The sequence below is a fragment of the Falco cherrug genome, chromosome 2 (assembly GCF_023634085.1).
Source record: "Falco cherrug isolate bFalChe1 chromosome 2, bFalChe1.pri, whole genome shotgun sequence".
In the NCBI taxonomy this organism is placed as follows: domain Eukaryota; kingdom Metazoa; phylum Chordata; class Aves; order Falconiformes; family Falconidae; genus Falco; species Falco cherrug.
This window is the reverse complement of record NC_073698.1, coordinates 91,347,266-91,362,189: the sequence shown is the minus strand read 5'-3', so window position 1 is coordinate 91,362,189 and position 14,924 is coordinate 91,347,266. Positions and strand designations below refer to the sequence as shown.

The 14,924-nt window shown below is 40.1% G+C and overlaps 1 protein-coding gene across 5 annotated transcripts in view; it reads right to left on the bottom strand.

The window, feature by feature from the left end:
• SH3KBP1 (SH3 domain containing kinase binding protein 1) overlaps positions 1-14,924 on the bottom strand; it is a 231,559-nt gene that overhangs the window by 146,879 nt on the left and 69,756 nt on the right. For all 5 annotated transcript variants that reach the window (XM_055701190.1, XM_055701191.1, XM_027810860.2 and 2 more), the window contains one exon: positions 4,485-4,608. In XM_055701190.1, coding sequence (XP_055557165.1) covers positions 4,485-4,608 — 124 coding nt within the window. The remainder of the gene's footprint in view (positions 1-4,484; positions 4,609-14,924) is intronic.

The window sequence follows — 14,924 nt, the reverse complement described above, 5'->3', positions numbered from 1 at the left end:
AAAAATAGAATACGCAAAAATCAGAACAAAACTATCCTAAAATTAGCCATAGCCATTTCACAGTTAAGCTTAATGCATGCCAGTTTCCATTGTGTCCCTTTATACCTGAATGAAGATTGTACTGAATTTATGACAGATCTGAAACAGTTGCACAACGTTGGATCTGTTTTTAGATTTCGGAAGTTAATTTAGAAAAAATGAAATTTCACCATGATGGAAAACCATTTAAGAAAAAAAAAATATATCTTTCAGTGTTTTCCTGTTCCAAGAGCTGAGTGTAATTTTCTTACATTATTAAATAATAGGAACAAAAGCAATAGTTTTGATTTTTGCTTTTTTCAAACAATCTGAATATGTTTTCAGGGAAGAAAAGGCTTTCCCAACCTGTTGTTACCAGGCTGCAACAATGCAAATTCTAAATAAAAAAAAAATATCTTTTTTTTTTTCTAAGTCAGCTTTACAGAATCATGGAATGGTCAGGTTTGGAAGGGATCTCTGGAGATCACCTAATCCATCCCCCCTGCTAAAGCAGGTTCACCCAGAGCAGGTTGCACAGAATGTCTCCAGAAAAGGAGACTCCACAGCCTCTCTGGGCAGCCTGTTCTAGTGCTGTGTCACCCTCAAGGTAAAGAAGTTTTAGCACAATAGTTCTATATGCCAACCAAAAATTCTGGATCAGCAAAAAGGATACACTAAAAGACCCACACCAGGCAAGGAAAGGACCTTCTTGGCATATGAAATGTAGGAAGAAGTGAAAGAACGATCCCTCTCAGATTCTGGCAAAGGATATGCAAGCCAACCACAGCTGACCTTCAAACAGCTTCAGACAGGTTGTTCAGTGCCACAGCCTTTTTCCCTAGACAGGGGCTGATAATGCTGCATGTGAAGCACCCATCAAATCTAGGCTAGAGCAGCCTGGGAACCAGCCCTGGGAACTCTCAGGGAAAGCACACAGACTTTATGTTTCCCTAACCCCATCTCTACACTCGAGCAAATGGTCCTTTTTGGAGCCTTTCAGGGGTGAAGCATGAACTCACTGTAACACTATATTAAAATGCTCAGTTTCATAGATGTTAACTGCCATCACTACCTGCTATAACAGATCTCAACATCTTTACAAGGCAGGTATAAACCCAGGTTTTGCCAATAGGCAGCCTGAGGCAGAGGCAGATGAAATACCTGGAAGCTATGAATAAATAAGGATGTGCCACTGCAATAAATCAGGAAAAAACCCAAACCTCTACCTATCTGAAAAATCAATACAAATTAAGAAACCTGCTCCTGGTAATTTGGCCAACAGAGTTTAAGTGGTTTAGCAAAAGTTATATAGCAACTCTGTGGCAGGCTTTGAAAATAAACCCATTGTTTCCTAGGTGTAGCTAGCCCTAACTTCTAGATCATACTTACAACCTTGTAAATAGAGGAAATAGCTACAAATACTAACTTTCAAAAATACATCATGGCCAAATGTAACAGAGTTTCCTAAATTATGTCCACCATAACAGCAATTTCTACTGTTTGTTTCCGTTAAGTCACTAATATTTATGGTCAGCCAGAAACATTAAAGGATGAAAAATGTTCTGGTTTTACTGCCCCCAGCAAAAAGCAGACAAAATCAAATCCTTCCATCTTCTCTTGATCTTTATAATGAAAACCTGAACAATTCATGCATGGTGACCTACAACTAATTAATTCCACAGTCAGTTGCCACCCTTAATATGTAATGGAAGTACTAACCCAGGTAGGCTACTACTAGTGGCCTTACACCAACTTTAAATTGTTCCTGGATTACTACTTTGGATTGTAGATGTAATGTCCATTACTTATTCAATGAAATAAGCCTTTACAAGAGGCGTTTACATATACACTGATTTTATTAGAAGAACCCCTGATTTCAATACAGTGCTTAGAAATATTTGGCATGAACGAACAAGATATAAAGCTGGATCCTGAACATCTTTTGTTCAGAAATCCATTTTTTTCTTCTTAGATACTTAGATATTTCTCACAAATAATTCAGCTATTTTCCTTGAATAGCACTGTTGGACACTCATCAATATTCCTCAAGGGAAAAATCTCTACAGGCCAGAAGGCCAAGTGGCCAAGATTCTTCTGCTTAAAACGTAAATGCCTGCTGAAGTGCTGCCACTTGAATTAGGCCAACCAAGTTAAGTAGTAAAACTATGCAACATAACACCACAGCAGCAGAAAAGCACTTATCACCATCTTGGTAACAGAAACACAATACCAGCACAGAATACTTCACTCCCATGTCACTGGATCTGCTGTGAAGTTCAAGCAGCAAAATTACATTGAGTAAGCAAATAAATAATACTGCCTACTGTTTGAACTGCTGAACAGTAGCTGAAGACCTTTAGATGCATCCCTCTCTTCTTCACTTCCTAACAACAAGGGAGGGGGCGCAAAGCAAAAAACAAAAGTACCCTCTTTCCATGTCAGGTCACATTCTGTGATCAGTAAACAGACTGAGGTAGAGTTTAATAAAAATCACAGCACAAGAACACCTGAAGAAAAAAATCCCTGTGGCATTTAGGGCTCCTTCAGTGAAATGCTGCAACATTTTCTACAAGGAGATTTGTCACACAGATCTTAGAAGACTCTTTATTACTGAAATTCCTGCTTAGCTGTCCTCACTTAAGCAAGGCCGCTGTGGCACCATGCTCAAAAAAATCCCAGAAAAAAAGGGGGGAACCCCTCTTGGCCTTGTTATGCTTGTTATTCTCAGCTGTACTGCTAGACTATGGCATGCTGCAACTGCTTGCTCTGCAGCAATGGAAACAGCTGTGGAGAAGCAGCCAAAATGAAAAATTTACTAACCCTGACACTATGTAGAGGTAGCCATGAGAAGTGCAATCCCCACCAATGAAATCCAATGCAATAACATCCTAACATGAAATCTGCTGTTTCCAAACCTAACCCCTTCCTCAAGCTACAGATCTTCATGTCAGCCTTTGCTTCTCTCCTTTCAATGCATATGAAGTTTTGTATTCTCCAGCTACAAGCAGAAAGAGAACTTCTTTATCTCCTCAAACCTTTAAAGCTTCTGAGCCAGAGGGAAGAAAGAGGAGGAGAAAGCCTGCACTCTTAAGTACCGTATTTGGAGGGTTATCCCCTTGTGACTGAACTGAAGCTCTGCATCTGCCACAGCTATTAGCCTTCTCCAAATAGCAGCTGAAGCAATATGGAACAGACTTGGTCCCTAGATAATTTCCCAGCTACTCATACAGTTCTGTACACCAGCCACGAAAAAGAATAATTCTTGGTAATTTAATTCTGCTGTTGCTTGAAAAACCTATGACCCAAAGCAGAAATGTTGGACATGTCTCCAGATTCAAGATGACATCAAAACTCAAAAGACAAAGCTTCCAGAGATTTATTTCCAATTTTCTCTCAGAGGACATCAATCCTTGCAAAAAAGATGATTACTCGCCCTCATATCTTAAAGGTAGCCATATATTTTGCAGAAATTATTAAATCTTCCCCACTTGCAGTTGCAAACCTTAGGTTTAAAACCTCTAGTTAAACTGCAGCTCAGATACAGCATTTGCTGGTAATATGGAAAAGAAAATTTCCATATGCATAGTCCTAACAGTATAGAAGACATGCCAAAATGGAAATTACATTACAGCAATGATTAATGACACCAGATTATTCTGTACAAAACAGCAAGCAAGAAACTGTCCAGTGAATTTCCCAGGCAAAAATACAGCCCATCTCTTGCACGTAGCCAATTGTCCTCCCAGAAACAAACAGGCACACAAACATAACCTAAAAAAAAATCCAGCTTCTATATCGCAATTTTTTTGGTTTGTTCTGATATTTCTGAGAGCAGGACTGGGAGCTAGGGAAAGAGACAGAAGATCTGGAGGCTTTCATTTTAGCAACTCAGAACCCTACACAGGAATGAATCTGCATTGGGAATCAAGCCAGACATGAAGCACACACATTCCAGTCTGAAACAGAAGAACACTTCTCAGGAAATTAATGTGTTAAGTTCTATGAGTTTTTTGTTTCTTTGTTTGTTTGTTTGGTTGGTTGGTTGGTTGGGGTTTTTTTAAGTTCTCTGTCAGTAACCAGTCTCTGTCCCACATAGAACATGAATATGTGGATGTGGACAGACATCACTGTGCAAAAACCTCCCATACATGGCAAGCTGTCAGTTCCTTACTTTAATAAGCTTCAGTAATCTCCTCACACAGCTTCCCTTAATTAAGTGTATCTAGGAAGGATTTTTTTAATAAGAAAGAGATGTCTGTGCAAATTAATGTGGAAATATTAGATGTAATACATGCATCCATACACCAGTCTAAAGGACAATGAGATTTTTTAATTATTTTTAAATTATTCTCGCTATGCCTTTACAGTTAAATACACTAGCTTTATTTCTAGAAACAAGGAAGGTTTACATTTTGTTCTTTTAAAGGTCTGGATTTAATCTGCATTTAAGCTTCCATATACTATACCTTTTTTGTTGGTTCTAATAATTGTCTCAGACAACAGTAAAGGGCTTCCATTGGAAACTTCATTTATAGGCTTCTCTGGTGGTTTGTTGGCAGTATTTTCTTTCTTCATGTCCTTCTTTATTTCCTGCAGAAGAAAAGGCAGGTGGAAAGGGAGAAGAAACAGAAAAAAACAGTTGAAAAAAGGCATTACAGAATATTCTGAGTCTCAAGCTCCCATCATTTCTTAAAACTTCTATGTATACACCCTTGCCTATTCTAATGCTACCTCAAAGACTCTCTGTGAGTTGAAATGCTACAAAATGAAGTAATTTTAGCTAACTCTTCCAACAGATACTATTTTTTTCTTTTTAAAAAGAGGTTAATACCTTACTTATGTGTGAAAACTGTAGGACAGCTTTGCAAATCTCTTACGAAAGATCACCAAAGCTGAAAGGGGGCGGCGGGGTGGACTTCTCAGTTTATCCATCAATTAGCTGCACATTTGATGCACAGGGCAGAACTGGGTACAGTGCTCCTGATGTAAAGACAGCTAAGCCTGCTTCCCCTCCATTGAGAAGCCCACAGAAACAATAAACATAGCAAGAAGAAAAATATTAACTAGGAAAATATGACAAATGTTACCATAATTGGCAGAAGCATATATAGAGCCTGCTGTCAGAGCCGTTACTAACACTAACACATTTTGCAGTTGACTACCTTTTAAGGTGATCGACTTCTTTGGCAGCACACAGAGAAAATATATATGGTGGAGGTTCATGAAAGTAAACCCACAGAAAAAAGCTTCCAAAGACTTCATAGTTAGTGCTTGAGTAGACGCACAATACCTCTTTATTGCCTTCTTAGGCAGATTTTAAAGACCTAACTGCTTTGTTGTCTGTATCTCCTTTGCCAAAGCATCCCAAATATCACAGCCTTTCATATATCTTATCTTGAAACACCACTGAGGTAGACAAGTAGCATTACATCCGCTTTATAGACAGGTAACTGACACACTAAAGAGGTTAAACTGTTTGCTTATAGCCATATACAAAAACACAAGGAAAAAAATAAGTTAAGTTTTGGCTCCAAGCTTCGTTCAAGGTCAGGATCACAGTAGCCACTTGGGCTGGAGGGACCTACTAAGCAGGAGGTCTCTACTCCAATCTCTGGCTCAAAGTAGGGCCATCTCTGGGGTCAGACCAAGCTGTTCAAGGCTGTTTTCCCAGCTGTGTCTTAAAAACCTCCAAAGACAGAGGCTGCAACCTGCTCCACTGCTTGACTGCCCTTATAGTGACAAAAAATTTTCCTTATACCCAGCCTGAAACTTTCTTTTCAAGTCCCATCTGCTCTCTCCTGTCCTCCCCACCAGGCAGCACTGCGAAGAGCCTGGCTCTGTCTTCTGGATATGTATTAGAAGGTCCCTCCCCTCAAAGCCATTTCTTCTCCAGGCTGAACAAGCCCACCTCCCTCAGCATCTCCTCACGGGGCACGTGCTCCAGCTCCCATAGTCACAGAACTCGCTCCAGTTCATCAATGCCTTTCTTTAACACAAAATCCACATCCCGTCTACAAAATGGGATGCTGTATTCCAGATGTGGACTAACAAGTGCCATGTAACGAAAGATTACCACTTCCCCCAGTCTGCAGGCTATTAATGCAGCCCAGGATGCTGTTGACTCTGTTTGACTCCAGGGTACAAGACTGGCTCATGTTTCGCTTTCTGCCCACCAGGACCCAGAGGTTCTTTTCAGCAGAGTTGCTCCCAAACCCATCAGGCCCCAGCCTGTACGTCTGCCAGTAATTCCTCATTCCCAGGGACAGAACTGGTATCTGCCCTTGCTGGATTTCATAAGGTTCCTGTCTGGGTCCCTCTGAACTGCAGCCCTGCAAGCACATCAGCTGCTCCCACAGTTTGGTGTCATCTGCAAATTTGATGAGATCTTCTACACTGAGTAGGCATCAGGGACAGGTGATGGCTTTGGACAAATTCTTCCCCTCCCTCCTCACTTTGAACTCTCACACCTTCACTGCCCTTTTCTATATCCCAATGCAGTAGCCATGTACCACACACAGGAAATACTTCAGATCTTATTTAGCCTTCCAGCATCTCAGACATGAGCACTAAATCATAGCAAGCAAATTTCTATTTGAAGTTTCTGAACCAGTTATATGAGAGGAACATCAAGCAAAACAAGAATTTCCAAGTCACTCTCTATAAGTTGCACTTTAAACATGAATTTTGTAATTGTTTTTTTAACATTTTACTTCCCTAGTCCAACCGCTATTTCAAAGCTGAACTATTACCTACACAACATTAATACAGTCTTCTGTAGCTGCACAAGGCATTTACTGTGTATCAGTATTCCATTAGCAGAGATAAGAGTTTTATAAACTGCTGCCCACCAAGGGTACAATAAATCTTTTATCTAGTGCCATCACACAGGTAAAGTAGTACCTAAAATTAACTCATCACAGTAACCATCACAATTGAATTAATGAATGTGAATGAACATGTACACAAAAGGTGAATGCGTGTATGATAGATGCTGCTGTTGTTAGAAGAAACACTGCACAGCTCCTGTATAGAAAGGAACCAACCACATGATAATTCAAAACCACTGCATGTATTTAGAAGAAATTCTTATATCACTTTCTTAAAAAATGGACCGGACTAATACATGTATTGTTCCACAAGCTTTTTTTCACAGCCTTAAAAATTAAAATAGGTAATAAATGAGTCTACCCAAAGCCTCTTGTATTGAAGCTTTAAATTTATTTTGCAGCTAGGTGACAAACTCAGTGTATTAAAAAATTATCTACAGTTTAAACTGAATTTGACTGAGTCAAGCAGCACTCTCATGTGAACAGGACCACAAGATAAGAGCCTACAGAAGACCCCATATTGCCAGAACTTGCTTCCTTTGTGTCATTAGGGTGTTATTTTCTATTCTTTATGTCAAAATTTAATTAAATTCTCAACTCACAGATTTTGAGACAATGGTATGATTTTTTTTAATTTTTAAAATCCTATTTGCAACTTCAAAAGTGACAGAGAAAAACTGCTATAACAGAAAGTGCAGCTGTACCCTCAAGCCTCAGACAAATGACACTGCTGCCTTTGCTGCTGCTGACAGCTTTTTTGAGGAAGGCTTGTTTGACTCCTGAAAAAAAACCAAACAGGAATACAGCAAGCCAACTACCAAACACTGGCATTTGTTTGTAGGGTGGGAAGTCTTACACTTCCTTTCTTGTCTGCTATTCACAGAAAAAAGAAAGACAGACATAGCCACATGTCCACTAAGCCAAAATTCATACAGAAGGTACAGCACCTTGCAGTCACCAAAATAGCCCAACGATTGCCTTTCTAGTACCGATTTGGGCTACTTTTCATCACTGTTTCCTTTGATGCTCATGAAAAGGGTCATAATTTTTCATATCTATTGCCCACAGTAACATGGCAGGTGATCAACCACAGCAGCATGAAATTACAGATCCAGGAAGGAACCAAAAGGAAAAGTGGTGAATTCTCTAAATAGTGAAACAGAAATCAAGCAAAAGCCAATCCGGCCCTACTAAGCCAAAATCTTATCAGAAACCTACTTATACTTAGCAATACCCCATGGGACGCCCCTATCTAAGCAGCTTAGCACACATTCTGCAGTACCGAAGTTATGCCAGCTTTAAGCCACTTACGCAACTTTTCAATTCCTGGTCTTAGTCTACAGCAGAAGACTTTAAAACATACAAACAAAACCAAACAAAAGCCTCACACCTTAAACAGCCTCACTGCTGCAGCCAGCAGCGAACATTAGTGCCCATATTACATCTTCTGCCCTCAGTCCTCTCTCCAGTACGGTGTTTCTGCATCAGCACTGTCTTCTATACTGCTTACCCTTGGGGACCTTAGGATTTCAAGATTTTGCTTCAGCTGTGGCCCAAACAGAGCCAGAAAACTGGCCCTATGACTGTCTGTCTCACTGCTAACACACCTCCCAATCCATGTTACCTAGCCCTCTCCCATGCCATGCCTGGGCATGGCTCAGCGAATAATCCAGCACACAGACTGTTCCCAACAGGCAACGTGGAAAAAGCAAGCTCACAGAGGGAGGACAGGACAGAGGATTTTGCCATGAGGGCTGAGCAATGCTTCAAAATCAGGACAAAGAAAGGGACCTTAGTTCTGTTAAATTCAGGAATATTGACATAGCCCTTTATATCTATCCCCACTTGTACCTGCTGTAAAAAATAGGTTATTACTCTAAAGAACTACATCATCTTACTGAAAACTGCATTTCCACCTCAAAAACAGAGTGAAAAAACCCCCAAACAACTCTGGCCACATAGGTATACCAAGCCAGCTCACTTTATTTCACCACAAAAAAATCACAGAATCACAGAATGGTCAGCGTCAGAAGGGACCTCTGGAGATCATCTAGCCCAATCCCCTGCTAAAGCAGTTTCTCCTAGAGCAGCTTGCATGACATTGAACATGACTACCTTGCGTATTTGGTAAATGATGCAACTACAATGGCCCTAAAAGCTTGATATTCCATCAGTAATGGTTAAAGAAATCTTTCTACATAACCCACTCATTCTAGATTTGCATGAGGCGGAAGCCTGCGATATGAGGAAGGAGAAGGCAAATGAGCTTCCAAACCCATGTGTACCAAAGGTGGCTTATGGGACCCTTCCCAAGTGTGTGACAAAATCCATTTCTGGTTTTGGTTTCAAGCTGAAGTTCGCAGATACTATTTTCTGTTAAAGAAGAAATTCCATGTACACAAGGAAGTAGAAAGCAAACTTTCACTTAGGACAGAAGTCCCCAATCTACCATGAGTAGTTCAAGAACAGCTGAATTTAAATGCTAAAGGAGGATGAACAGAAACTAAGGATCCAATTGTGAGCTCAGGAACTGTTGTTTCTTGAAGCTTGTGTGTGAAAAGAGAGGAGAAACAAGAAAGATAAGAGACTTTACTACATTATACTGCTCTAAAATACTGGAAAACATCAACCTAGAATTAGCTGTCTGCCCAGCAAGGACTTCAGTGTACATCCTGACTAGGATTCATGCACTTTTTTTTCTGGTGGTATTTTGACTACAGCAAATATACTCACACCCTGATCAGACACAACCACCACTCACTCAAGTCTGCTCTTGAGTAGGACAAGGGGGACTGGAGAGGAAACGCAGGACATCTGTGGCATGCCGAGTCTCCTCAAAAGGACACGGTGTGAGCACCTTCACTAGAAATCCCTGTGGTGACACTAGTCAGACCAGACTCAGCGACCTAGAAAGCCCTTTCCAGAACCAGAATTCACAAGACAAATGTCCATGGAGTGCCCCACACACAGCCTCAGGAGAAGGGCCTCAAAGGAATCCCCAGTGCAGCACTTGGATATTCACCCCACCACCCCTCTGACACTCAGATGTTTCTGCAGAATGAGGTGCCGTCTCGCTTACACAGCCACCTGCAAAGAGGTAAGCTTTCACAGTGCTAACCGCTTCAAAAATATCTCTGAACTTCATCTTTGGTACTATTTGATACTTGGCTGTGGGGCAGTGCCCGGTATAAATTTCATGGGTCAAAATGCTGCATTTTTTCCTAGCCCACACAAAGATAATTGCACGTTATTAGCATTTTCAAGGGGCTATGCCTTGGGAACCCAGCCCTTAAGTAAATAACCTCACATTTCAACCACTAAATCTAAACCAGGCCCTCTTGATGCCACAAACTTTTAGACAGTTTCCACCTCCGGTGTATGTGGGTTTCAGAGTGATTGCTATATGATAAGCAGTTCTTACTGGGAAGAGGCATCCTCGATCTGAGAAATTCTGAAAAAAAAAAGTCCCTGTGAACTTTAAAAATAAACTTCAAGCCCAATTTGATGAAATATTACAATCTCAAAGGTATTACGGGGACATAGACATATTTTAGAGTACTCCAAAGACCCTTACACTTTGTATGCCCTTATAATATCTAAAAAAGTTCATTTTTTTATAACTAGGCTTTAACCATACTGCATAGATGCCAATAGCCAAATCACCATGAAAACATTGTTTTCTACTAGCAAACTTTCAAATATGTTTTCTCCAAAGAAACATAAAATCCTAGACAATACTTGAGCTGGTTTTGCTTGGATCTTCTCTAATCCAGCCCTACATCAGTATGAACCACAGAAAATTTGTAAGACAATTCCCATGAGCTTGTGAGCTTTACAGTGTGACAGAATATTAACTAACAACAAATTATGTAATGTGACAGAACTCCATCACATAGCAAAATACAACATATTCAAGTGTACTTGTACCCTATTAAATGGCTATTTCATCCTATAAAATCTAGAAATTAAGCATCTTTCATCTTTCTTAAGTCAAAAACTGTTACTTATTGACAAGACATATAACTTGTAGAGCTGGAGAGAGACAAAACAGTGGTTAATGGTTTTCAAAGAGAAAGGTCTTTGCCTCACCTGCCACTTTTCTACCGTTGTTTGTAAGATCTAGCTTTGTTTTCAGAAGTTCATCATTCATTACCTTTCAAGGAAAAAGTCTATTCTATCTGTATGTCTAAATACTGAAGTTTCCACTCATCTATCACAAAGCTTCCTTTAATTTATAGCAAATGCTTGAATTAGGTCAGCCACAAAAGTAAGTTAGCATCCGTTACCAAGTCTGAAGGAAAGTACAAGAACTTCCTCCATTTTCACAACATCAAAGTTTCAAGATTTTTTTAACTCTAGCAGTTCTGACCTTTACAGGAAATTCAGCTTTAAACATTTGAGGAAATTGCTGCAACACCTTCCATGACTGTAAATGCAATGATAGGCTATTCTGTGCTGCTGCAAGTACGAAATGCTCCAGCCAACACTTCAATGCACATAGTTGTTGGAAGTCATGAAAAATTATGAGAAAAATCACTATTAGACTGCTAGGTGATTTATATATGGCTTCCATGTGCAGAGGGGAAAACAGTTCTTGCATACTGGAAGCAAGGATTTTAATCAAAATCAAAGCTTTTTGAAAGCAAGACACATGCATACTCAAAGAGTTAAAACCTGAGAAATAATGAAGCTTTCACAATTCAAAAATCTACAGCCCGTACACTGCTTGAAGCCAAATATGGGAGCAGGGATAAGAACCCAGAATCACATGCAGCAAGGGGGAAACCACACAACACATTTGAATTATCAAAAGATGACAATGGAAATGCCAGGGGCACTTTGACCCCTCTGAGATAGAGAAGGCTTTTCCTTTAATCTCTTTTCTCAGGAATCATACTTTACATTACAAGAGAAAAATGCCACCATCATTTCCTGCAAACAATGTTTGCAACTTCAAACAATATATGAATTCAATTATCTGTGTATATTAAAACCTCAAAATATAACTGCTGCAGAGTATATCAATGCAATATTTAGTTCTCCTGAGTCATTTGCTGGGACATTTTCACTAAAACTAGTTAAGAGTTATTGAATAATTACAAATGTGCTTAGATATAACTGCAACTCTGATATTGGCAAGACTCTTGTAGTTCTACTATGAAATAAACAACATACCTGGCAGTGAGGTTGGAACAAACCTTCCCAGCAACTGAACTAGCATCAATCTGAAAACTGTTTTCAACCAGTAAGATGGTGGCAGCACTGAAATCCAGTATGCCTTCACAGCACTAACCTTAAACGCCATAGAAAGCAAAGTAACATTTCAGACACAGTAAAGAAACCACCTAGCTTTTATTTTCCTGGATTCTGCATCATCTGAGCTTCACTAGTCTTTGGTTTCTTCTTTCTAGGGCAATACCAGCTCTAAGACGCAGAGGGAGAACACAGTACCTTCAAGCAACACAATCAAGACTGAGATCTCTCAATTAGCTGGTCATGACAGAAGACACGTATCAGTGGCTCTGTCAGCAAGGACAGTGGGAAGGACAGCTTGGAGAGTGTCCCTCCCCAGCAGTGACCCCCGGCTTCTAACAGCTGCACAGATCCCATACTGCTATCGCACACGTCATATGAGGTCACAGCAAAAGTTACGCTCCTGTTTCACTACTGCAGGATTCCACATCCTCTCTGGTCGTTCACTATCAGCTTATCCCAAGTTCATAGGAAATATGTTCCCAACTCCCTGTCAGGCATGTGACATAATCTTTGGGAAAAAAAGAAGGTTACAGCATGAGCCTCCTGGTTTGTGCTAGTACTGCCTAGTTCTGGGGTTATTTCTAAATCAAAGCCTCCTAAGCCTCTCTCAAAGAGTTCTATGGTTTCAGTATCCAGCCTTCAAAATCAAGTCTATTTCTGTGGCTCACATGACTTCTATCTGATTTACAGCTTGATAGAGAAAAGCATTATTTGTTCACCGAGTTTTACATGCTGAACGGGGTGTCCGTTCCAGCAGTAACAGTAGCAGTATGCAGAACAAAGCACTGCTTTTGTATTTGTTTTTTATTTTGTATTTTGTAATATACAAAATATTTTGTAAAATATTTACAAAAACATTTTGTAAAAAAAAATATTTTGTATTTTGCTTTTTTGTAAAGTATGCAAAACATACTTTAAGGATGAAGGCTCTGATGTGCCATACCCTCCCTTTTTTCCCTGTTGTGTTACATAAAAAAAAGATGCAATCTCCTGGTTTGCTCTCTCCTAGTGCAAATAAACTCCTGAACACCACCCACGTACAGTCTGAGGCGCAGCCTGCATGGCTGCTCAGGTAAGCGCAGAGAGCTGCCCCTGCTTCTCAGGCGGACGGGCTTTTGTCAGGGCGCTGCTCAGCTATTTACTGCACTTGTCTAGAACCTAGCCTGCACAGTCATAAATTCATTACATAGCCATAAGTAAAGGCTTCAGCAGCACACCTGTCACATGCATTGTTCTTGCAGCATTTAAATATTAATTTTATTTCTAAACTTTACTTAATATACAGTACCTCAAACATTTGGGAGAATGTATTGCGTCACATGAGCACATCCATGTAAAAAATGAGTACTTTGGATTTAGCACAAACAACTTGCAACAAACAAAATTACTATGAAACGACAAAGCAACAGTTGTTATGAAAGAAAATTACCTCTTACATCCACTGTATTCGACGTTAACTGCAAAAATACTGTGCCACTGGAGGCACAACGCAACTAGCTCCTGCTTAACCTGCGGGTAACTCCTCTGTAACACCTGTGTCTGAACGTTCCCTGTTTACTCCAGCCTGAGATGCCCATGCTGCAATGCCCGCCCTACCCCAGCTCTGAGGAGGCCGCACTCTGCCACAGCTGAATTCCACTGTTCCTCTCCTACACAGCAATGCCCAGCAAACTGAAGCTTCTCTTTTTATGGAATCTCCACATTCTTCCTTTTTTGATACAGCTTTGTTAAATCTTTTGTACATCCTGATAATAAAAGGTCTTCTGGACAGGATATGCAGTCTTGCATATGTAGAAAGCTTTGTGCTTTTAGAAAGCTGAGTGCATGTTTTATAATGAAATCGACAGAACTCTCAGATTTCTTAAGTCTTATGCAATCTTTCAGCTCTTTTTTTATGTGAACATGACTGTGCTTTCCTGCATCCATTCAGGTCAAGAAAATCTTGTTCTGTGCCCTTAGCCTCAGACTGCATTCTCCAGTTTAAAAGGAGACAGCTCATATTCACCTACATCTTTTTTTTTAATTACCAAAAAAAAAAAGAAACAAAAGAATAAAAGAAAGGAGAAGGGTAAAAAAGAGATGATGAGAAACAGCAAGGAATACAATAGTAAGAAAAGTTTTTATAAAAAGTGTACCAAATACGTAACACCGATTGTATCAGTAGAAGTCAAGCGGAAAAAACCAATACACTCTCTGCTCATTGTAGTTCAGGTTTTACAGATGTGCATGGCTACAGCAGTGATTAGCTTCACTACCACCAGGACAAGCAATTCATTGTATCTTAATGCACTTAATGGACCAAGGCTGAAAACAATAATTAGAGCAATAATGAAAGGCCAATAGGAAAAAGAAGCTATGCTGGGTGCTGAATGCTGTTCCAAGCCATTAAATTGATCCTGACCCCAACACTGGGGATGCTGAGGAGGGGAAAGTGATCCAGGACTGATGCTCTGCTCCTGATCTCCTCTCTGGCAGATACTCTAACAGCACCTATGGATCCCACACCATGGTGTCAGAAAAAATGACAGTACCTTTCTCTGAGATGTCACAATCTAGGTGTAAGAAAAAGTGTAACTGATTAACAGAAAGAGCAGATGGCAGGAAGCATGAAGAAGCAGAAGTGATCACCACGGGCCAGGTGCATAAGCCCTTAGCAGCATCTTCTAAGCGCTTTAACAAGACACCTTTAAGGAAGCCTTTGAAAGACAGCAAGTAAATTTGTGGAACTTTATGTGCAGGTTCCCCAGGCAGATGGGAAGTACAAAAGCAGAAGCTGGTTATAAATTTATTAGAGGTGAGGAAAACAGAACTTGTCACCTTGAC